The sequence below is a fragment of the Rhinoderma darwinii genome, chromosome 3, assembly GCF_050947455.1.
Source record: "Rhinoderma darwinii isolate aRhiDar2 chromosome 3, aRhiDar2.hap1, whole genome shotgun sequence".
Lineage (NCBI taxonomy): Eukaryota > Metazoa > Chordata > Amphibia > Anura > Rhinodermatidae > Rhinoderma > Rhinoderma darwinii.
In genome coordinates this window covers 4898373-4922029 of record NC_134689.1, presented here as the reverse complement: position 1 = coordinate 4922029, position 23657 = coordinate 4898373, and the positions used below count along the sequence as shown (strand labels likewise).

Below are 23657 nucleotides of genomic sequence, written 5' to 3'. Positions count from 1 at the left end.
GCCGCATCGATCATACAACAGGCACCTCTGACACATGACAGACCACAATGGGGTTTGTCATGTTCCCTACACACGTTCATGTGACCGCTGGCCAGTGATTGGCTGCTGTGTGTCAGAAGGTCATCGCTGCAGCAAGTAGTAGAGACCGGCAGAGGACTGGGCGGCATCGGAATTGGAGCGGTGACGGGTGTACGGCCTTTTTATTTTTTAGTTGTGCACATTATGGTGAGCTGGTTTAAACTTACTTTTTATCCGCTAGACAACCCCTTTAAATGCCCTTCGGCGTGTGAAAAAGTGAACACAAAACTTATTCCTGTCCTGCACTATCCTGCTTACACCAGCAAAAAGAGCCGCTCATCCTGTGTCCCCATGGCAACACTTCCTGTTTCTGTGCGGTCATCTCAGTGTTCTCATAGGGACACCGGGCTCCATAATAATTCATTAGATCCCTTTGTTTGGTTACCTGTGCTAGGAAAGTGGATTTTTACTTTAATGGGATGTTATGTGGTCTGGAGTCCCTGATAACAGGGCCGAAGTAAAGGAAGTCTTGTCATGCGGGACAGGAATACGATTTTTGTATGGTTTTTTTTTCACATTTTTAAAGATGTTGGACATCCTGTGGAGAGGTGAAAAATGTGGCCCCCATCCCCCGTCCTCTTCACTACACGACCACAGTGAAAAGGAGTTTGCCGGGAATCGGACCCCCACCGATCGGATATTGATGATCTATCCTAAGGATCGGCCATCGATAAAAAACAGCTGATCGGGGAGGTTTATGAGGTTTCTACATTGAGGGGGCAGCGCAGCAACAGAATAATGTTGTCCACGGCGGACCAGGACACGGCGGACCAGGACACGGCGGACCAGGACACGGCGGACCAGGACACGAGCACAATCTCTAGGAGTAACGCCGCAGAAACAGAGCACATACTAATCCGATCAGTAAAAGACGTTACGAGATCAGATCCATCGTAAACAAGACAGACGTTCAACGCCGTAATATCGGAAGATCTCACCTCCAGCTCATTCAGACGCTGCACCCGGGGAGTAAAACAGAAGCTTTTCACATCGCAGGCAAAAGGAGGCTGCCAGTCCTGAAAAGAGAGGAGGAAATTCATCAGTAATCGAATAAATGCAGTAACACTCCTTTAATCCGGAATCCAATAATCCAGAAATGCAGCACAGAACTACGATATAACGTGGAAACTCAACAAAAAGAAGAAGAGCGAGCAAAGAAAACCGAAAAGGAAACTCATGGTAGAAAACTAATTTGACATTCTATTCTTTGACCATCCGATAATCCCAAAATATATAATCGGACAGTTATCAGATCCCATTAATTTGGGATTGAAGAGGTTTTAATTTGTGGAGTTGTCTGAAGGAGGCGCCTCACAGCGAAGGGTCACGAGCCTGAATCTTGGCACCAATAATAATGTTTTTAGTGGCTCACTGCATTTATATTACAGGAAGATTCAGCAAATCAATTGTGTAAAATCCCTCTGATAAATATCATCTGTCAGCACAAACAATGCCCCATTATACACGCACCGGCCGCAAGGCAAGACGCACTCAGAGAGCCACTAACCGAAAAGAGCAGACACACACATTATACAGAGGAGCGGCTGATATCAGTCACACATATGATGTAATGTCTCTGGAGGATATAATAGTACTGGAGTGATATAAGAGGAGCGGCTGATATCAGTCACATATGATGTAATGTCTCTGGGGGATATAATAGTACTGGAGTGATATAAGAGGAGCGGCTGATATCAGTCACACATATGATGTAATGTCTCTGGAGGATATAATAGTACTGGAGTGATATAAGAGGAGCGGCTGATATCAGTCACACATATGATGTAATGTCTCTGGAGGATATAATAGTACTGGAGTGATATAAGAGGAGCGGCTGATATCAGTCACACATATGATGTAATGTCTCTGGAGGATATAATAGTACTGGAGTGATATAAGAGGAGCGGCTGATATCAGTCACATATGATGTAATGTCTCTGGAGGATATAATGGTACTGGAGTGTTATAAGAGGAGCGGCTGATATCAGTCACATATGATGTAATGTCTCTGGAGGATATAATAGTACTGGAGTGATATAAGAGGAGCGGCTGATATCAGTCACATATATGATGTAATGTCTCTGGAGGATATAATAGTGCTGGAGTGATATAAGAGGAGCGGCTGATATCAGTCACACATATGATGTAATGTCTCTGGAGGATATAATAGTACTGGAGTGATATAAGAGGAGCGGCTGATATCAGTCACACATGATGTAATGTCTCTGGAGGATATAATAGTACTGGAGTGATATAAGAGGAGCGGCTGATATCAGTCACATATGATGTAATGTCTCTGGAGGATATAATAGTACTGGAGTGTTATAAGAGGAGCGGCTGATATCAGTCACATATATGATGTAATGTCTCTGGAGGATATAATAGTGCTGGAGTGATATAAGAGGAGCGGCTGATATCAGTCACACATATGATGTAATGTCTGGAGGATATAATAGTGCTGGAGTGATATAAGAGGAGCGGCTGATATCAGTCACACATATGATGTAATGTCAGGAGGATATAATAGTACTGGAGTGTTATAAGAGGAGCGGCTGATATCAGTCACATATGATGTAATGTCTCTGGAGGATATAATAGTACTGGAGTGATATAAGAGGAGCGGCTGATATCAGTCACATATGATGTAATGTCTCTGGAGGATATAATAGTACTGGAGTGTTATAAGAGGAGCGGCTGATATCAGTCACACATATGATGTAATGTCTCTGGAGGATATAATAGTACTGGAGTGATATAAGAGGAGCGGCTGATATCAGTCACATATGATGTAATGTCTCTGGAGGATATAATAGTACTGGAGTGTTATAAGAGGAGCGGCTGATATCAGTCACACATATGATGTAATGTCTCTGGAGGATATAATAGTACTGGAGTGATATAAGAGGAGCGGCTGATATCAGTCACATATGATGTAATGTCTCTGGAGGATATAATAGTACTGGAGTGATATAAGAGGAGCGGCTGATATCAGTCACACATATGATGTAATGTCTCTGGAGGATATAATAGTGCTGGAGTGATATAAGAGGAGCGGCTGATATCAGTCACACATATGATGTAATGTCTGGAGGATATAATAGTGCTGGAGTGATATAAGAGGAGCGGCTGATATCAGTCACACATATGATGTAATGTCAGGAGGATATAATAGTACTGGAGTGTTATAAGAGGAGCGGCTGATATCAGTCACATATGATGTAATGTCTCTGGAGGATATAATAGTACTGGAGTGATATAAGAGGAGCGGCTGATATCAGTCACATATGATGTAATGTCTCTGGAGGATATAATAGTACTGGAGTGTTATAAGAGGAGCGGCTGATATCAGTCACACATATGATGTAATGTCTCTGGAGGATATAATAGTACTGGAGTGATATAAGAGGAGCGGCTGATATCAGTCACATATGATGTAATGTCTCTGGAGGATATAATAGTACTGGAGTGTTATAAGAGGAGCGGCTGATATCAGTCACACATATGATGTAATGTCTCTGGAGGATATAATAGTACTGGAGTGATATAAGAGGAGCGGCTGATATCAGTCACATATGATGTAATGTCTCTGGAGGATATAATAGTACTGGAGTGATATAAGAGGAGCGGCTGATATCAGTCACACATATGATGTAATGTCTCTGGAGGATATAATAGTACTGGAGTGATATAAGAGGAGCGGCTGATATCAGTCACATATGATGTAATGTCTCTGGAGGATATAATAGTACTGGAGTGATATAAGAGGAGCGGCTGATATCAGTCACACATATGATGTAATGTCTCTGGAGGATATAATAGTACTGGAGTGTTATAAGAGGAGCGGCTGATATCAGTCACACATATGATGTAATGTCTCTGGAGGATATAATAGTACTGGAGTGATATAAGAGGAGCGGCTGATATCAGTCACATATGATGTAATGTCTCTGGAGGATATAATAGTACTGGAGTGATATAAGAGGAGCGGCTGATATCAGTCACATATGATGTAATGTCTCTGGAGGATATAATAGTGCTGGAGTGATATAAGAGGAGCGGCTGATATCAGTCACACATATGATGTAATGTCTCTGGAGGATATAATAGTACTGGAGTGATATAAGAGGAGCGGCTGATATCAGTCACATATGATGTAATGTCTCTGGGGGATATAATAGTACTGGAGTGTTATAAGAGGAGCGGCTGATATCAGTCACATATGGTGTAATGTCTCTGGAGGATATAATAGTACTGGAGTGATATAAGAGCAGCGGCTGATATCAGTCACACATGATGTAATGTCTCTGGAGGATATAATAGTGCTGGAGTGATATAAGAGGAGCGGCTGATATCAGTCACATATGATGTAATGTCTCTGGAGGATATAATAGTACTGGAGTGATATAAGAGGAGCGGCTGATATCAGTCACATATGATGTAATGTCTCTGGAGGATATAATAGTACTGGAGTGTTATAAGAGGAGCGGCTGATATCAGTCACATATGATGTAATGTCTCTGGAGGATATAATAGTGCTGGAGTGATATAAGAGGAGCGGCTGATATCAGTCACACACGATGTAATGTCTCTGGAGGATGTAATAGTACTGGAGTGATATAAGAGGAGCGGCTGATATCAGTCACATATGATGTAATGTCTCTGGAGGATATAAGAGGAGCGGCTGATATCAGTCACACATATGATGTAATGTCTCTGGAGGATATAATAGTGCTGGAGTGATATAAGAGGAGCGGCTGATATCAGTCACACATGTAATGTAATGTCTCTGGAGGATATAATAGTACTGGAGTGTTATAAGAGGAGCGGCTGATATCAGTCACATATGATGTAATGTCTCTGGAGGATATAATAGTACTGGAGTGTTATAAGAGGAGCGGCTGATATCAGTCACATATGATGTAATGTCTCGGGAGGATATAATAGTGCTGGAGTGATATAAGAGGAGCGGCTGATATCAGTCACATATGATGTAATGTCTCTGGAGGATATAATAGTGCTGGAGTGTTATAGGAGGAGCGGCTGATATCAGTCACACATATGATGTAATGTCTCTGGAGGATATAATAGTGCTGGAGTGATATAAGAGGAGCGGCTGATATCAGTCACACATATGATGTAATGTCTCTGGAGGATATAATAGTACTGGAGTGTTATAAGAGGAGCGGCTGATATCAGTCACATATATGATGTAATGTCTCTGGAGGATATAATAGTGCTGGAGTGTTATAAGAGGAGCAGCTGATATCAGTCACACATATGATGTAATGTCTCTGGAGGATATAATAGTACTGGAGTGATATAAGAGGAGCGGCTGATATCAGTCACATATGATGTAATGTCTCTGGAGGATATAATAGTACTGGAGTGATATAAGAGGAGCGGCTGATATCAGTCACACATATGATGTAATGTCTCTGGAGGATATAATAGTGCTGGAGTGATATAAGAGGAGCGGCTGATATCAGTCACACATATGATGTAATGTCTGGAGGATATAATAGTGCTGGAGTGATATAAGAGGAGCGGCTGATATCAGTCACACATATGATGTAATGTCAGGAGGATATAATAGTACTGGAGTGTTATAAGAGGAGCGGCTGATATCAGTCACATATATGATGTAATGTCTCTGGAGGATATAATAGTACTGGAGTGTAATAAGAGGAGCGGCTGATATCAGTCACATATGATGTAATGTCTCTGGAGGATATAATAGTACTGGAGTGATATAAGAGGAGCGGCTGATATCAGTCACATATATGATGTAATGTCTCTGGAGGATATAATAGTACTGGAGTGTAATAAGAGGAGCGGCTGATATCAGTCACATATGATGTAATGTCTCTGGAGGATATAATAGTACTGGAGTGTTATAAGAGGAGCGGCTGATATCAGTCACACATATGATGTAATGTCTCTGGGGGATATAATAGTACTGGAGTGATATAAGAGGAGCGGCTGATATCAGTCACATATGATGTAATGTCTCTGGAGGATATAATAGTACTGGAGTGTTATAAGAGGAGCGGCTGATATCAGTCACATATGATGTAATGTCTCTGGAGGATATAATAGTACTGGAGTGATAAGAGGAGCGGCTGATATCAGTCACACAGATGATGTAATGTCTCTGGAGGATATAATAGTACTGGAGTGTTATAAGAGGAGCGGCTGATATCAGTCACACAGATGATGTAATGTCTCTGGTGGATATAATAGTACTGGAGTGATATAAGAGGAGCGGCTGATATCAGTCACACATATGATGTAATGTCTCTGGTGGATATAATAGTACTGGAGTGATATAAGAGGAGCGGCTGATATCAGTCACACATATGATGTAATGTCTCTGGAGGATATAATAGTGCTGGAGTGATATAAGAGGAGCGGCTGATATCAGTCACACATGATGTAATGTCTAGAGGATATAATAGTGCTGGAGTGTTATAAGAGGAGCGGCTGATATCAGTCACACATATGATGTAATGTCTCTGGGGGATATAATAGTACTGGAGTGTTATAAGAGAAGCGGCTGATATCAGTCACATATGATGTAATGTCTCTGGAGGATATAATAGTACTGGAGTGATATAAGAGGAGCGGCTGATATCAGTCACACATATGATGTAATGTCTCTGGGGGATATAATAGTACTGGAGTGTTAGAGGAGCGGCTGATATCAGTCACACATATGATGTAATGTCTCTGGAGGATATAATAGTGCTGGAGTGATATAAGAGGAGCGGCTGATATCAGTCACATATGATGTAATGTCTCTGGAGGATATAATAGTGCTGGAGTGATATAAGAGGAGCGGCTGATATCAGTCACACATGATGTAATGTCTAGAGGATATAATAGTACTGGAGTGATATAAGAGGAGCGGCTGATATCAGTCACATATGATGTAATGTCTCTGGAGGATATAATAGTACTGGAGTGATATAAGAGCGGCTGATATCAGTCACACATATGATGTAATGTCTCTGGGGGATATAATAGTACTGGAGTGTTATAAGAGGAGCGGCTGATATCAGTCACACATATGATGTAATGTCTCTGGAGGATATAATAGTGCTGGAGTGATATAAGAGGAGCGGCTGATATCAGTCACACATGATGTAATGTCTAGAGGATATAATAGTACTGGAGTGATATAAGAGGAGCGGCTGATATCAGTCACATATGATGTAATGTCTCTGGAGGATATAATAGTACTGGAGTGATATAAGAGGAGCGGCTGATATCAGTCACACATATGATGTAATGTCTCTGGGGGATATAATAGTACTGGAGTGTTAAAAGAGGCGCGGCTGACATCAGTCACACATATGATGTAATGTCTCTGGAGGATATAATAGTGCTGGAGTGATATAAGAGGAGCGGCTGATATCAGTCACATATGATGTAATGTCTCTGGAGGATATAATAGTGCTGGAGTGATATAAGAGGAGCGGCTGATATCAGTCACATATGATGTAATGTCTCTGGAGGATATAATAGTACTGGAGTGATATAAGAGGAGCGGCTGATATCAGTCACACATATGATGTAATGTCTCTGGAGGATATAATAGTGCTGGAGTGATATAAGAGGAGCGGCTGATATCAGTCACATATGATGTAATGTCTCTGGAGGATATAATAGTGCTGGAGTGTTATAAGAGGAGCGGCTGATATCAGTCACATATATGATGTAATGTCTCTGGAGGATATAATAGTACTGGAGTGATATAAGAGGAGCGGCTGATATCAGTCACACATATGATGTAATGTCTCTGGAGGATATAATAGTACTGGAGTGTTATAAGAGGAGCGGCTGATATCAGTCACATGATGTAATGTCTCTGGAGGATATAATAGTACTGGAGTGATATAAGAGGAGCGGCTGATATCAGTCACACATATGATGTAATGTCTCTGGGGGATATAATAGTGCTGGAGTGATATAAGAGGAGCGGCTGATATCAGTCACACATATGATGTAATGTCTGGAGGATATAATAGTACTGGAGTGTTAGAGGAGCGGCTGATATCAGTCACATATGATGTAATGTCTCTGGAGGATATAATAGTACTGGAGTGATATAAGAGGAGCGGCTGATATCAGTCACATATGATGTAATGTCTCTGGAGGATATAATAGTACTGGAGTGTTATAAGAGGAGCGGCTGATATCAGTCACACATATGATGTAATGTCTCTGGAGGATATAATAGTACTGGAGTGATATAAGAGGAGCGGCTGATATCAGTCACACATATGATGTAATGTCTCTGGAGGATATAATAGTGCTGGAGTGATATAAGAGGAGCGGCTGATATCAGTCACATATGATGTAATGTCTCTGGAGGATATAATAGTGCTGGAGTGATATAAGAGGAGCGGCTGATATCAGTCACACATGATGTAATGTCTAGAGGATATAATAGTACTGGAGTGATATAAGAGGAGCGGCTGATATCAGTCACACATATGATGTAATGTCTCTGGAGGATATAATAGTACTGGAGTGTTATAAGAGGAGCGGCTGATATCAGTCACATGATGTAATGTCTCTGGAGGATATAATAGTACTGGAGTGATATAAGAGGAGCGTCTGATATCAGTCACACATATGATGTAATGTCTCTGGAGGATATAATAGTGCTGGAGTGATATAAGAGGAGCGCCTGATATCAGTCACATATGATGTAATGTCTCTGGAGGATATAATAGTGCTGGAGTGATATAAGAGGAGCGGCTGATATCAGTCACACATGATGTAATGTCTGGAGGATATAATAGTACTGGAGTGATATAAGAGGAGCGGCTGATATCAGTCACATATGATGTAATGTCTCTGGAGGATATAATAGTACTGGAGTGTTATAAGAGGAGCGGCTGATATCAGTCACATATGATGTAATGTCTCTGGAGGATATAATAGTACTGGAGTGTTATAAGAGGAGCGGCTGATATCAGTCACACATATGATGTAATGTCTCTGGAGGATATAATAGTGCTGGAGTGATATAAGAGGAGCGGCTGATATCAGTCACACATATGACGTAATGTCTCTGGAGGATATAATAGTCCTGTAGTGTTATAAGAGGAGCAGCTGATATCAGTCACATATATGATGTAATGTCTGTGGAGGATATAATAGTACTGGAGTGATATAAGAGGAGCGGCTGATATCAGTCACATATGATGTAATGTCTCTGGAGTGATATAAGAGGAGCGGCTGATATCAGTCACATATGATGTAATGTCTCTGGAGGATATAATAGTACTGGAGTGATATAAGAGGAGCGGCTGATATCAGTCACATGATGTAATGTCTCTGGGGGATATAATAGTACTGGAGTGATATAAGAGGAGCGGCTGATATCAGTCACATGATGTAATGTCTCTGGGGGATATAATAGTACTGGAGTGATATAAGAGGAGCGGCTGATATCAGTCACATGATGTAATGTCTGGAGGATATAATAGTACTGGAGTGATATAAGAGGAGCGGCTGATATCAGTCACACATATGATGTAATGTCTCTGGAGGATATAATAGTACTGGAGTGATATAAGAGGAGCGGCTGATATCAGTCACATATGATGTAATGTCTCTGGAGGATATAATAGTACTGGAGTGATATAAGAGGAGCGGCTGATATCAGTCACACATATGATGTAATGTCTCTGGAGGATATAATAGTACTGGAGTGATATAAGAGGAGCGGCTGATATCAGTCACACATATGATGTAATGTCTCTGGAGGATATAATAGTACTGGAGTGATATAAGAGGAGCGGCTGATATCAGTCACATATGATGTAATGTCTCTGGAGGATATAATAGTACTGGAGTGATATAAGAGGAGCGGCTGATATCAGTCACATATGATGTAATGTCTCTGGAGGATATAATAGTACTGGAGTGATATAAGAGGAGCGGCTGATATCAGTCACATATGATGTAATGTCTCTGCGGGATATAATAGTACTGGAGTGATATAAGAGGAGCGGCTGATATCAGTCACATATGATGTAATGTCTCTGGAGGATATAATAGTACTGGAGTGATATAAGAGGAGCGGCTGATATCAGTCACACATATGATGTAATGTCTCTGGAGGATATAATAGTGCTGGAGTGATATAAGAGGAGCGGCTGATATCAGTCACATATGATGTAATGTCTCTGGAGGATATAATAGTACTGGAGTGATATAAGAGGAGCGGCTGATATCAGTCACATATGATGTAATGTCTCTGGAGGATGTAATAGTACTGGAGTGATATAAGAGGAGCGGCTGATATCAGTCACATATGATGTAATGTCTCTGGAGGATATAATAGTGCTGGAGTGATATAAGAGGAGCGGCTGATATCAGTCACACATGTAATGTAATGTCTCTGGAGGATATAATAGTACTGGAGTGTTATAAGAGGAGCGGCTGATATCAGTCACATATATGATGTAATGTCTCTGGAGGATATAATAGTGCTGGAGTGTTATAAGAGGAGCAGCTGATATCAGTCACACATATGATGTAATGTCTCTGGAGGATATAATAGTACTGGAGTGATATAAGAGGAGCGGCTGATATCAGTCACATATGATGTAATGTCTGGAGGATATAATAGTACTGGAGTGATATAAGAGGAGCGGCTGATATCAGTCACATATATGATGTAATGTCTCTGGGGGATATAATAGTACTGGAGTGATATAAGAGGAGCGGCTGATATCAGTCACACATATGATGTAATGTCTCTGGAGGATATAATAGTGCTGGAGTGATATAAGAGGAGCGGCTGATATCAGTCACATATATGATGTAATGTCTCTGGAGGATATAATAGTACTGGAGTGTAATAAGAGGAGCGGCTGATATCAGTCACATATGATGTAATGTCTCTGGAGGATATAATAGTACTGGAGTGATATAAGAGGAGCGGCTGATATCAGTCACATATATGATGTAATGTCTCTGGAGGATATAATAGTACTGGAGTGTAATAAGAGGAGCGGCTGATATCAGTCACATATGATGTAATGTCTCTGGAGGATATAATAGTACTGGAGTGATATAAGAGGAGCGGCTGATATCAGTCACATATATGATGTAATGTCTCTGGAGGATATAATAGTACTGGAGTGTTATAAGAGGAGCGGCTGATATCAGTCACATATGATGTAATGTCTCTGGAGGATATAATAGTACTGGAGTGTTATAAGAGGAGCGGCTGATATCAGTCACACATATGATGTAATGTCTCTGGGGGATATAATAGTACTGGAGTGATATAAGAGGAGCGGCTGATATCAGTCACATATGATGTAATGTCTCTGGAGGATATAATAGTACTGGAGTGTTATAAGAGGAGCGGCTGATATCAGTCACACATATGATGTAATGTCTCTGGAGGATATAATAGTACTGGAGTGTTATAAGAGGAGCGGCTGATATCAGTCACATATGATGTAATGTCTCTGGAGGATATAATAGTACTGGAGTGATAAGAGGAGCGGCTGATATCAGTCACACAGATGATGTAATGTCTCTGGAGGATATAATAGTACTGGAGTGTTATAAGAGGAGCGGCTGATATCAGTCACACAGATGATGTAATGTCTCTGGTGGATATAATAGTACTGGAGTGATATAAGAGGAGCGGCTGATATCAGTCACACATATGATGTAATGTCTCTGGAGGATATAATAGTACTGGAGTGATATAAGAGGAGCGGCTGATATCAGTCACACATGATGTAATGTCTAGAGGATATAATAGTGCTGGAGTGTTATAAGAGGAGCGGCTGATATCAGTCACACATATGATGTAATGTCTCTGGGGGATATAATAGTACTGGAGTGTTATAAGAGGAGCGGCTGATATCAGTCACATATGATGTAATGTCTCTGGAGGATATAATAGTACTGGAGTGATATAAGAGGAGCGGCTGATATCAGTCACACATATGATGTAATGTCTCTGGGGGATATAATAGTACTGGAGTGTTAGAGGAGCGGCTGATATCAGTCACATATGATGTAATGTCTCTGGAGGATATAATAGTACTGGAGTGATATAAGAGGAGCGGCTGATATCAGTCACACAGATGATGTAATGTCTCTGGAGGATATAATAGTACTGGAGTGTTATAAGAGGAGCGGCTGATATCAGTCACACATATGATGTAATGTCTCGGGGGGATATAATAGTACTGGAGTGTTATAAGAGGAGCGGCTGATATCAGTCACATATATGATGTAATGTCTCTGGAGGATATAATAGTACTGGAGTGATATAAGAGGAGCGGCTGATATCAGTCACACATATGATGTAATGTCTCTGGAGGATATAATAGTACTGGAGTGATATAAGAGGAGCGGCTGATATCAGTCACACATATGATGTAATGTCTCTGGAGGATATAATAGTACTGGAGTGATATAAGAGGAGCGGCTGATATCAGTCACACATATGATGTAATGTCTCTGGAGGATATAATAGTGCTGGAGTGATATAAGAGGAGCGGCTGATATCAGTCACATATGATGTAATGTCTCTGGAGGATATAATAGTGCTGGAGTGATATAAGAGGAGCGGCTGATATCAGTCACACATGATGTAATGTCTAGAGGATATAATAGTACTGGAGTGATATAAGAGGAGCGGCTGATATCAGTCACATATGATGTAATGTCTCTGGAGGATATAATAGTGCTGGAGTGATATAAGAGGAGCGGCTGATATCAGTCACATATGATGTAATGTCTCTGGAGGATATAATAGTACTGGAGTGATATAAGAGCGGCTGATATCAGTCACACATATGATGTAATGTCTCTGGGGGATATAATAGTACTGGAGTGTTATAAGAGGAGCGGCTGATATCAGTCACACATATGATGTAATGTCTCTGGAGGATATAATAGTGCAGGAGTGATATAAGAGGAGCGGCTGATATCAGTCACACATGATGTAATGTCTAGAGGATATAATAGTACTGGAGTGATATAAGAGGAGCGGCTGATATCAGTCACACATATGATGTAATGTCTCTGGAGGATATAATAGTGCTGGAGTGATATAAGAGGAGCGGCTGATATCAGTCACATATATGATGTAATGTCTCTGGAGGATATAATAGTACTGGAGTGATATAAGAGGAGCGGCTGATATCAGTCACATATGATGTAATGTCTCTGGAGGATATAATAGTACTGGAGTGATATAAGAGGAGCGGCTGATATCAGTCACACATATGATGTAATGTCTCTGGAGGATATAATAGTGCTGGAGTGATATAAGAGGAGCGGCTGATATCAGTCACATATGATGTAATGTCTCTGGAGGATATAATAGTGCTGGAGTGATATAAGAGGAGCGGCTGATATCAGTCACACATGATGTAATGTCTAGAGGATATAATAGTACTGGAGTGATATAAGAGGAGCGGCTGATATCAGTCACACATATGATGTAATGTCTCTGGAGGATATAATAGTACTGGAGTGTTATAAGAGGAGCGGCTGATATCAGTCACATGATGTAATGTCTCTGGAGGATATAATAGTACTGGAGTGATATAAGAGGAGCGTCTGATATCAGTCACACATATGATGTAATGTCTCTGGAGGATATAATAGTGCTGGAGTGATATAAGAGGAGCGCCTGATATCAGTCACATATGATGTAATGTCTCTGGAGGATATAATAGTGCTGGAGTGATATAAGAGGAGCGGCTGATATCAGTCACACATGATGTAATGTCTGGAGGATATAATAGTACTGGAGTGATATAAGAGGAGCGGCTGATATCAGTCACATATGATGTAATGTCTCTGGAGGATATAATAGTACTGGAGTGTTATAAGAGGAGCGGCTGATATCAGTCACACATATGATGTAATGTCTCTGGAGGATATAATAGTACTGGAGTGATATAAGAGGAGCGGCTGATATCAGTCACATATGATGTAATGTCTCTGGAGGATATAATAGTACTGGAGTGTTATAAGAGGAGCGGCTGATATCAGTCACACATATGATGTAATGTCTCTGGAGGATATAATAGTACTGGAGTGATATAAGAGGAGCGGCTGATATCAGTCACACATATGACGTAATGTCTCTGGAGGATATAATAGTACTGGAGTGATATAAGAGGAGCGGCTGATATCAGTCACATATGATGTAATGTCTCTGGAGGATATAATAGTGCTGGAGTGATATAAGAGGAGCGGCTGATATCAGTCACACATGATGTAATGTCTGGAGGATATAATAGTACTGGAGTGATATAAGAGGAGCGGCTGATATCAGTCACATGATGTAATGTCTCTGGGGGATATAATAGTACTGGAGTGTTATAAGAGGAGCGGCTGATATCAGTCACATATGATGTAATGTCTCTGGAGGATATAATAGTACTGGAGTGATATAAGAGGAGCGGCTGATATCAGTCACATATGATGTCATGTCTCTGGAGGATATAATAGTACTGGAGTGATATAAGAGGAGCGGCTGATATCAGTCACACATATGATGTAATGTCTCTGGGGGATATAATAGTACTGGAGTGTTATAAGAGGAGCGGCTGATATCAGTCACATATGATGTAATGTCTCTGGAGGATATAATAGTACTGGAGTGATATAAGAGGAGCGGCTGATATCAGTCACACATATGATGTAATGTCTCTGGAGGATATAATAGTACTGGAGTGATATAAGAGGAGCGGCTGATATCAGTCACACATATGATGTAATGTCTGGAGGATATAATAGTGCTAGAGTGTTATAAGAGGAGCGGCTGATATCAGTCACATGATGTAATGTCTCTGGAGGATATAATAGTACTGGAGTGATATAAGAGGAGCGGCTGATATCAGTCACACATATGATGTAATGTCTCTGGAGGATATAATAGTGCTGGAGTGATATAAGAGGAGCGGCTGATATCAGTCACATATGATGTAATGTCTCTGGAGGATATAATAGTACTGGAGTGATATAAGAGGAGCGGCTGATATCAGTCACACATATGATGTAATGTCTCTGGAGGATATAATAGTGCTGGAGTGATATAAGAGGAGCGGCTGATATCAGTCACATATGATGTAATGTCTCTGGAGGATATAATAGTGCTGGAGTGATATAAGAGGAGCGGCTGATATCAGTCACACACATGATGTAATGTCTCTGGAGGATATAATAGTGCTGGAGTGATATAAGAGGAGCGGCTGATATCAGTCACACATGATGTAATGTCTGGAGGATATAATAGTACTGGAGTGATATAAGAGGAGCGGCTGATATCAGTCACATATGATGTAATGTCTCTGGAGGATATAATAGTGCTGGAGTGATATAAGAGGAGCGGCTGATATCAGTCACATATGATGTAATGTCTCTGGAGGATATAATAGTACTGGAGTGATATAAGAGGAGCGGCTGATATCAGTCACACATATGATGTAATGTCTCTGGGGGATATAATAGTACTGGAGTGTTATAAGAGGAGCGGCTGATATCAGTCACATATGATGTAATGTCTCTGGAGGATATAATAGTACTGGAGTGATATAAGAGGAGCGGCTGATATCAGTCACACATATGATGTAATGTCTCTGGAGGATATAATAGTGCTGGAGTGTTATAAGAGGAGCGGCTGATATCAGTCACATATATGATGTAATGTCTCTGGAGGATATAATAGTACTGGAGTGATATAAGAGGAGCGGCTGATATCAGTCACACATATGATGTAATGTCTCTGGAGGATATAATAGTACTGGAGTGATATAAGAGGAGCGGCTGATATCAGTCACATATGATGTAATGTCTCTGGAGGATATAATAGTACTGGAGTGTTATAAGAGGAGCGGCTGATATCAGTCACATATGATGTAATGTCTCTGGAGGATATAATAGTGCTGGAGTGATATAAGAGGAGCGGCTGATATCAGTCACATATATGATGTAATGTCTCTGGAGGATATAATAGTACTGGAGTGATATAAGAGGAGCGGCTGATATCAGTCACATATATGATGTAATGTCTCTGGAGGATATAATAGTGCTGGAGTGATATAAGAGGAGCGGCTGATATCAGTCACACATGATGTAATGTCTGGAGGATATAATAGTACTGGAGTGATATAAGAGGAGCGGCTGATATCAGTCACACATATGATGTAATGTCTGGAGGATATAATAGTGCTAGAGTGTTATAAGAGGAGCGGCTGATATCAGTCACATATATGATGTAATGTCTCTGGAGGATATAATAGTGCTGGAGTGATATAAGAGGAGCGGCTGATATCAGTCACACATGATGTAATGTCTGGAGGATATAATAGTACTGGAGTGATATAAGAGGAGCGGCTGATATCAGTCACACATATGATGTAATGTCTGGAGGATATAATAGTGCTAGAGTGTTATAAGAGGAGCGGCTGATATCAGTCACATATGATGTAATGTCTCTGGAGGATATAATAGTACTGGAGTGATATAAGAGGAGCGGCTGATATCAGTCACATATATGATGTAATGTCTCTGGAGGATATAATAGTGCTGGAGTGATATAAGAGGAGCGGCTGATATCAGTCACACATATGATGTAATGTCTCTGGAGGATATAATAGTGCTGGAGTGATATAAGAGGAGCGGCTGATATCAGTCACACATGATGTAATGTCTGGAGGATATAATAGTACTGGAGTGTTATAAGAGGAGCGGCTGATATCAGTCACACATATGATGTAATGTCTCTGGAGGATATAATAGTACTGGAGTGATATAAGAGGAGCGGCTGATATCAGTCACACATATGATGTAATGTCTGGAGGATATAATAGTGCTAGAGTGTTATAAGAGGAGCGGCTGATATCAGTCACATATGATGTAATGTCTCTGGAGGATATAATAGTGCTGGAGTGTTATAAGAGGAGCGGCTGATATCAGTCACACATATGATGTAATGTCTCTGGAGGATATAATAGTACTGGAGTGTTATAAGAGGAGCGGCTGATATCAGTCACACATATGATGTAATGTCTCTGGAGGATATATTAGTACTGGAGTGATATAAGAGGAGCGGCTGATATCAGTCACACATATGATGTAATGTCTGGAGGATATAATAGTGCTAGAGTGTTATAAGAGGAGCGGCTGATATCAGTCACATATGATGTAATGTCTCTGGAGGATATAATAGTACTGGAGTGATATAAGAGGAGCGGCTGATATCAGTCACATATATGATGTAATGTCTCTGGAGGATATAATAGTACTGGAGTGATATAAGAGGAGCGGCTGATATCAGTCACATATGATGTAATGTCTCTGGAGGATATAATAGTGCTGGAGTGATATAAGAGGAGCGGCTGATATCAGTCACACATATGATGTAATGTCTCTGGAGGATATAATAGTGCTGGAGTGTTATAAGAGGAGCGGCTGATATCAGTCACACATATGATGTAATGTCTCTGGAGGATATAATAGTACTGGAGTGTTATAAGAGGAGCGGCTGATATCAGTCACATATGATGTAATGTCTCTGGGGGATATAATAGTGCTGGAGTGATATAAGAGGAGCGGCTGATATCAGTCACACATATGATGTAATGTCTCTGGGGGATATAATAGTGCTGGAGTGATATAAGAGGAGCGGCTGATATCAGTCACACATATGATGTAATGTCTCTGGAGGATATAATAGTACTGGAGTGTTATAAGAGGAGCGGCTGATATCAGTCACACATATGATGTAATGTCTCTGGGGGATATAATAGTGCTGGAGTGATATAAGAGGAGCGGCTGATATCAGTCACATATGATGTAATGTCTCTGGAGGATATAATAGTACTGGAGTGATATAAGAGGAGCGGCTGATATCAGTCACATATGATATAAATGTCTCAGCACTGGAGATATGTGATATAAAGTTTGGATCATGGGGGAGGGGAGGTGTCTGCACTTCCTGTCCCTTATCCTATTGAACACTATGATCAGCCTCTCCCCACCCAGAAATATCTAATACTGGGGTACAACCTTACTGCACCAATGGGCCCTTTGGGCTCCAGAAAGCAGCCTGATCCTTATTTCTGCTGATCTGTGGGGGTTCCATGGATGGGGACCCCATTAATCATAGATTGAAATACAATTTATAAAAAAAAAAATAATAATATATATAATATTATTTAAAGCCCATTTTACATAATTACAGATACAATGAAAAACAATGTGGTATTGGGGCTAAATTAGGAGGATTTATGGTCCAATCAGACGTCACAATTGAGGTGCGGTAAAAACTGCATTGAAAAACCGTATCTGAAAACTACCGCAACAAAAAGCGCACCAAATCGCAGGAAAAACGCACGCAGTTTTTAGATTTTTCGATGTGGTTCTAACTGGACTCTCTAAACGGAGCCTGAAACGATCGTCCTCCGGCAAACAGGAAGATCTTACAGAGAACGTAAAGAAAAGCAGATGATATAAAGACGTCTCAGTGTCATGTCCTGTGTGTGAATATATTTATATACAGTAAATGTCCGATAATCCAGAAACTACGGCAATCCAGCCCTGCAAAATAATCTGAAAACACAAGATGAGAAGAGAGGAATTCTGAGATTCCGCCAATTTATAAAAAAAATTATTTATAAGAAATTTCGTGTGAATAGGGTCGTACCTGCGGCAGGAGGCGGAGCGAGCTCTGCAAATCAATACGTGTATAATGCGCATCGTAAAACGACGGGACTGTGTGCGGTTCTGCAGCGATTTCTTTACGTCTCATGCAACGGCGCCCTTAGGCCAAATGCTCGCGATGCGACTTACGTGCAGATTTATTGCGGGAAATCCGCGCGGTAACACAGTAGCAGCAAAGCAAATGAGATTTAAAGAAATCTCATCTACACGTTGCGGGATTTTTCTGCACGTAAAAAAAATGCGCTGAGTATTTTAAAATCTGCAGGATGTCAATTTATCTTGAATTTCCGCTTGCGAATTATATCGGACCGGTTCTTAAAAAAAACGCACCAAAATGTAAAGACCGCAACGAAAAAAAATGCACTACTGGGTGCGGATTTTACCGTGTGGCTTTTCTGCACTAAATTCAGCAGCGTTTGCATGTGGTCTAAAGCGTTTTTTTTAATAGTTTTTTTACTTTCATTTTGTTGGTGTTTTCGACGTGGTATAGAGGCCTATGGAGAAAACCGCCCGAAAAAGCGCCATACCGAGCGCACGCTGCGTTATGATTAAAAACGCCATAAAACAATACGCCGTGTATGCGACATTCTCATAGTTGACTTATAAGTAACCTCTGGCCGCAGTGTTTTAGCCGCCCCCCCCCCCCCAAAAATGGAACACGCTGCCAAACGCTGTGCGCAAAACCGGCATTATTTAATTTTTCACTGTTCTTGTTCCATTTTTACACCATGTTTTCATTTTGTCTATGTTCACACTTGCGTTGTATAATCCGTTACTTTGATCCGTTTTTAGATCGGAATAAGGAAAAAAAATGGATCCGTTAAAAATCCCATTGAAATCAATAGGATTTTTAATTGCATCCGTTAGCGTCTGTTATGTTAGCCCTCCGTTGGGCCACATTCACATCGCGTTTGTGCTATCCGCCGAGCGTATACGATATTTAAAAACGTGGACCATTGAAACTGTATACAAACCTGTACCGTTTTCTGTTTACGGGTTTTTTATAGCGTGTACATTTAGCGTATACTCATACGTCGGTATACGTTTCTGTACGTTTTTTAACCTAAAAAAAAGGTAACTTTTTTTTTAACCCCTTAATGACCAGCCTATTTTAGGCCCTAACGACCCGGCTAGTTTTCCGTGGACATAGCTGTATGAGGACTTGTTTGCGGGATTAGCTGTACTTTTTAACGGCCCCATTTTGAGGTACATTTTGAGTGTAGCTAAACGTTCGACAAACTTCTGACATGTCATAGTGACAGAAGTTTGGATTGGTGGGGGTCCGAGCACTGAGACCTCCACCAATCGCTAGAACGAATAAGCAGAAGGTCTCGTGTGATCGCTCGGCCGCTTCGTGTCTGTTCGGCTTTTTCCGGAATGCCGATGTGTCGGAGGATGGGCTCATAGACTTTGTATTGAGTCCGTACACCGATACATTTATTTTCGGAAAAAGCCGAACAGACACGAAGCGGCGGAGCGCTCACACGAGACCTTCTGCTTATTCGTTCTAGCGATTGGTGGGGGTCTCAGTGCTTGGACCCCCACCAATCCAAACTTCTGACATGTCACTATGATACATCAGAAGTTTGCCGAAGGTTTAGCTACACTTTAACTTTTATTAACTTTTTTTGGGGGAGAATAGAAAAAAAACTGAAATTCCGCCATTGTTCTATGCGTTTTAAATTCACGCTGTTCACTGTGCGGCGTAAATGACGCGTTACCTTTATTCTATGGGTCGGTACGATTACAACAATACCAAATATGTCGAGTTTTTTTTGTTTTACTACTTATGCACAATAAGGCCGGGTTCACACAGAGTATTTTGCAGGAGGAAATTCTGCCTCAAAATTCCGTTTGGAAGTTTGAGGCAGATTTCCCTCTCCCTGCACGCCAATTTTTGCGTCGTTTTTCACCCGCGACCATTGAGCGCCGCAGGCATAAAACGCCGCAAAATACACTTTCCATGCCTCCCATTGATGTCAATGGGAGGTCAGAGGCGTAAACGCCCTAAGATAGAGAATGCCCCTTCTTTCTCCGGGAAAAAACCGCCTCCGCCTCCCATTGAAATCAATGGGAGGCACTTTCGGCCGTCTTTTGGTGATTTTTTGCGGCTCGGACACCCGTGAAGGACTTAGACTGGGCCGCCGTAAAAAGGTAACGGCCTAGCCTAAGGCCCCATAGTGACCGCTGTGAAAAGGCGTATTGGTGGTCACGAAGGGGTTAAACTGAGCATCTGAACACCAAAAAAAACTGATAGATTTACTGTATGTAAGCGGCAGCATTACGTTTGTATACGTCGTCCATGGAGATCACTGCTAAAAAAAAAAAGTGACAGCGCGTGTACGTTTTTTTTTTTAAGTACAGAATAGCGGAGCAGACTGCGCTTTTCAGTACTTAAAAAAAAATAAAATATCCCAACGTAAACCACGGCAAACATAGAGCAAACGGACGCTATTTTGGTCTACGCGTGACCCATTATAGTCTATGTATACGCCGAGCTGTACGCTGCAATACTTGTTGAGTGATTAAAAACGTATACGCTCGGTGGATAACACAAACGCGATGTGAATGGGGCCTAAAAACGGATCAGAGTAACGGAATATACAACGCAAGTGTGAACTCAGCCTGATAACTTCTATCATTTTTTATGTATTATTGTTTGTAGCTTTTTTTGTATATTTTATCTTTGTTTACACATTTTCCATTTATATATATTTTTTTATATTTTATATCTATTTTATTTTTTATATATTTTTGCGATTTTTTTACAAATGTTGTTATACGTCACTTTTCTTACAACCTATTTTCCTGGATCGGTTTGAGGAGCGCGTGACCTGCTCGTCGTCCGCACCTTGATATAGAATGGGTGGATTTTTAGCTCCTGGAGACATTTCCTAACTACGGGCCGGGTTTGTGAACGGAGGAAACTTTGCGTCTCGCACTTAATTCCTGGTAACGTGAAGCGTCGCCATCGCTGAGCCTCATGCAAATGATTCATCTGCTAAACAAATGTGAGCGGACAGCAGATGGAGGGGAATGGCGGCTTTGTGCCTCCGTCTTACCTTGGGGGGTCTTATTTTGCATATTCCAGTTCTCTCAGCAATGGGTCGAATGCGTCCAATGAAGCTCAGGGGGTCGGAGAATTCCTCCCAGCTGGGCTCAAACACCGGGCACTCCGGAGGGGGCACAAACTCATTGAACGCAGCCATGCCAGGGAGCGCTGATGTGTTCACAATTACATAGAAATTGGATCTGGCTGGAGAGACGTTAGGGGTGCTGGATGCCAGCTGCCGGCCGGGTCTGTGCCCTGGCACTAAAAGTCGCTCCTCATTGCCCGGAGGTGAAATGTTCTTTGTTCTTCTGTCCCCTGGAGTCAGAGCGGGCGATCGTACCTTGTATAGTCCAATTGTTTCACCCCCAAAATTCCTATTGTCAATGTGGTTGCCCCATTTATCTCCGGATATGTCGCCAGGACACACCCCAGATCACCCCCTCTGACAACCCAGGCTCCCGTAGATCACTTCTGACAACCAAGACATCACCACTTCTCCCCCCGATAAGGACACAACCAATTCAGATCATGAAAAGCCTTGACAACCGAGCCCCCGCCAGATTACCCCTGACAACCGGGACACTCACAGATCATCACACTGATAGGCCCTGACAACCAGATTCTCACCAGAATCAGCTCCCTAATACGGAGAACACCGGATACACCTAAGGATTTATCTGGAGGACCAATTACAGCCCGACAACCTAAAGAATATCCCGACAACCCAAAGATTGCCGGATCACAACTATAAACCGGGAGTCAACACGACAAACACCCCAAGATGATCTGACAACTAATCTCTCATAAACGCTGACAACTCATCACTCAAACTCTGACAACCAGAGCACCAGATTAAGGAATCAACAAGACAACCAAAAATCACCCCTGACTACAAGAGATCACCCCCTGACTACAAGAGATCACCCCCTGACAATAGATCACCCCCTGACCACAACAGATCACCCCCTGACCACAACAGATCACCCCCTGACCACAACAGATCACCCCCTGACCACAACAGATCACCCCCTAACAACAACAGATCACCCCCAGACAACCAGGACGACACCAAAGAGACACCCCAGATCACTGCTAGGTAAATGTGAGCCCCTGATCTCCCCCCCAAATGAAGGTTTAGAGCAGGACACCCCCTGCTGGTCACCCCCAGATCTCCGCACTTCTCGTCAAGGCCCAATTCCAGGACAGCCCCCCCTCCTGCTCAGGTAGAGTAGTGCGGCTCCAGTCCGGGATGTCTGTGCTTCTCCAGGAGTGATGACTGCGCCCCGACAGGCTATCCCAACAGCTGCCTCACACTCCGGGCCTAGTCAATCCGTCACCGGGTAGCGAAGACCGGTTTGTTTTCCTCTCAGTCAGAGGCCGGAAGTTAGGGTCACCGGAAACCGGAACTGTCCCCCTCCGCCAGCCGGGGGCAGGTAGTGCGCAGCTGTTGTGGTGGTGGCGAACGAACCCGGAGATGAGATCCGTGTAGCTGTAAAACGACGCCGGGGATGATGACGGTTCACTCACAGCATTAGTGATGCTTAACCGGGCGGAGGGATCTGAGGGGCAGGGAGGCGCGGTATCACTCCGCGTCATCCTGTGCTGCCGTTCTATAGTGATGCAATACCAGAGGCCACCAGCAGGGGCGGGGCAGGACACTCCTAGTAGAACTTTTATATATAAGACTGGAGAGAAGAACTATTATATATAAGACTGGAGAGAAGAACTATTATATATAAGACTGGAGAGAGAAGAACTATTATATATAAGACTGGAGGGAAGAACTATTATATATAAGACT

At 41.9% G+C, this 23657-nt stretch overlaps 1 protein-coding gene across 2 annotated transcripts in view; it reads right to left on the bottom strand.

Moving 5' to 3' along the window:
* KDM5A (lysine demethylase 5A) overlaps positions 1 to 23440 on the bottom strand; it is a 52449-nt gene extending 29009 nt beyond the window's left edge. Inside the window, exons 1-2 of one of the 2 annotated variants that reach the window (XM_075855720.1) lie at positions 21867 to 23440; positions 1017 to 1094 (exon numbers count right to left, since the gene is read on the bottom strand). In XM_075855720.1, coding sequence (XP_075711835.1) covers positions 1017 to 1094; positions 21867 to 22013 — 225 coding nt within the window. In that variant the 5' untranslated portion in view covers positions 22014 to 23440. The remainder of the gene's footprint in view (positions 1 to 1016; positions 1095 to 21866) is intronic. The other variant, XM_075855719.1, reaches the window with a different exon arrangement.
* Positions 23441 to 23657: the final 217 nt, after the last annotated feature.